The sequence below is a fragment of the Sinocyclocheilus anshuiensis genome, unplaced genomic scaffold, assembly GCF_001515605.1.
Source record: "Sinocyclocheilus anshuiensis isolate Anshui unplaced genomic scaffold, SAMN03320099.WGS_v1.1 scaffold2996, whole genome shotgun sequence".
NCBI classification, from domain to species: domain Eukaryota; kingdom Metazoa; phylum Chordata; class Actinopteri; order Cypriniformes; family Cyprinidae; genus Sinocyclocheilus; species Sinocyclocheilus anshuiensis.
The window spans coordinates 1-780 of NW_015555912.1; the positions used below are offsets into that span (position 1 = coordinate 1).

The following is a 780-nucleotide window of genomic DNA, read 5'->3' on the forward strand; positions in this document are numbered from 1 at the left end:
ATCCTACAACCTAAAACTTAATTAAAAAGCAGCAAAATATTTCCTTCTGGAAATATAAGACTAGTTTATTGACAACCACTTAAACACTAGCTAACTAAATAAATTAAATTTTTATCAGTTAAGCTTTCCTTTTGTTCAGATTACAGATGACTCTCTTATATACACCAACCTCCTTATCTTCACTCCGCAACCCTCTCCAGATGGAGTGGTTCGCCATGAGCAGGCCGTAGTTCCCATTGAATGTTATTATAGCAGGTAAGTGGACTGTGCTGGTGGCAACGGACAACATTTGTGTGAAGCACATTTACAATAGTTTAATTACCCTGGTATATAACTAGCATACCATGGTGTTAATGTCCTTTACCAGAATTGACTATTTGAATTTATTCAAGATCCTAATTATGAAACACTTTTTTTTTTTTTTTTTTTTTTTTTCCCCCCAGTACTTATTTTCAAAATGAAGGTTTATCCAGTTGTATCTTGTCTAATTACTTATAAATGGATGAATTATGGTGAAAAGGAATTCAGCTGCAATTTCTGTTTGTTTGAAAAAAGATCTGCTGGAGCATTTATGTTGTCCTTTGTCTCTCAGAAGGTTTGACGTTACCAGTAACCCCATCAGACCAACATGGGTTCCTTATAGTTCAACGCAATCAGCAGTGGAGGATTTGCAGTTTTCACTAAAGCTAATGACAAGTATGTGCACAATTTAACAAGTATATTTTGATGATTGCTATGTGTGTATTTTGATTGCTATGTGCAGTTTTTTTTTTTTTTTTT

General features: G+C 33.8%; 1 protein-coding gene across 1 annotated transcript in view; it reads left to right on the forward strand.

The window, feature by feature from the left end:
- Positions 1-139: 139 nt before the first annotated feature.
- LOC107675936 (uncharacterized) overlaps positions 140-780 on the forward strand; it is a gene marked incomplete at its 5' end in the record, with an annotated part of 3,763 nt that continues 3,122 nt past the window's right edge. The window contains 2 exons of the mRNA XM_016470431.1: positions 140-255; positions 593-696. Of these exons, the coding sequence (XP_016325917.1) occupies positions 140-255; positions 593-696 (220 nt within the window). The remainder of the gene's footprint in view (positions 256-592; positions 697-780) is intronic.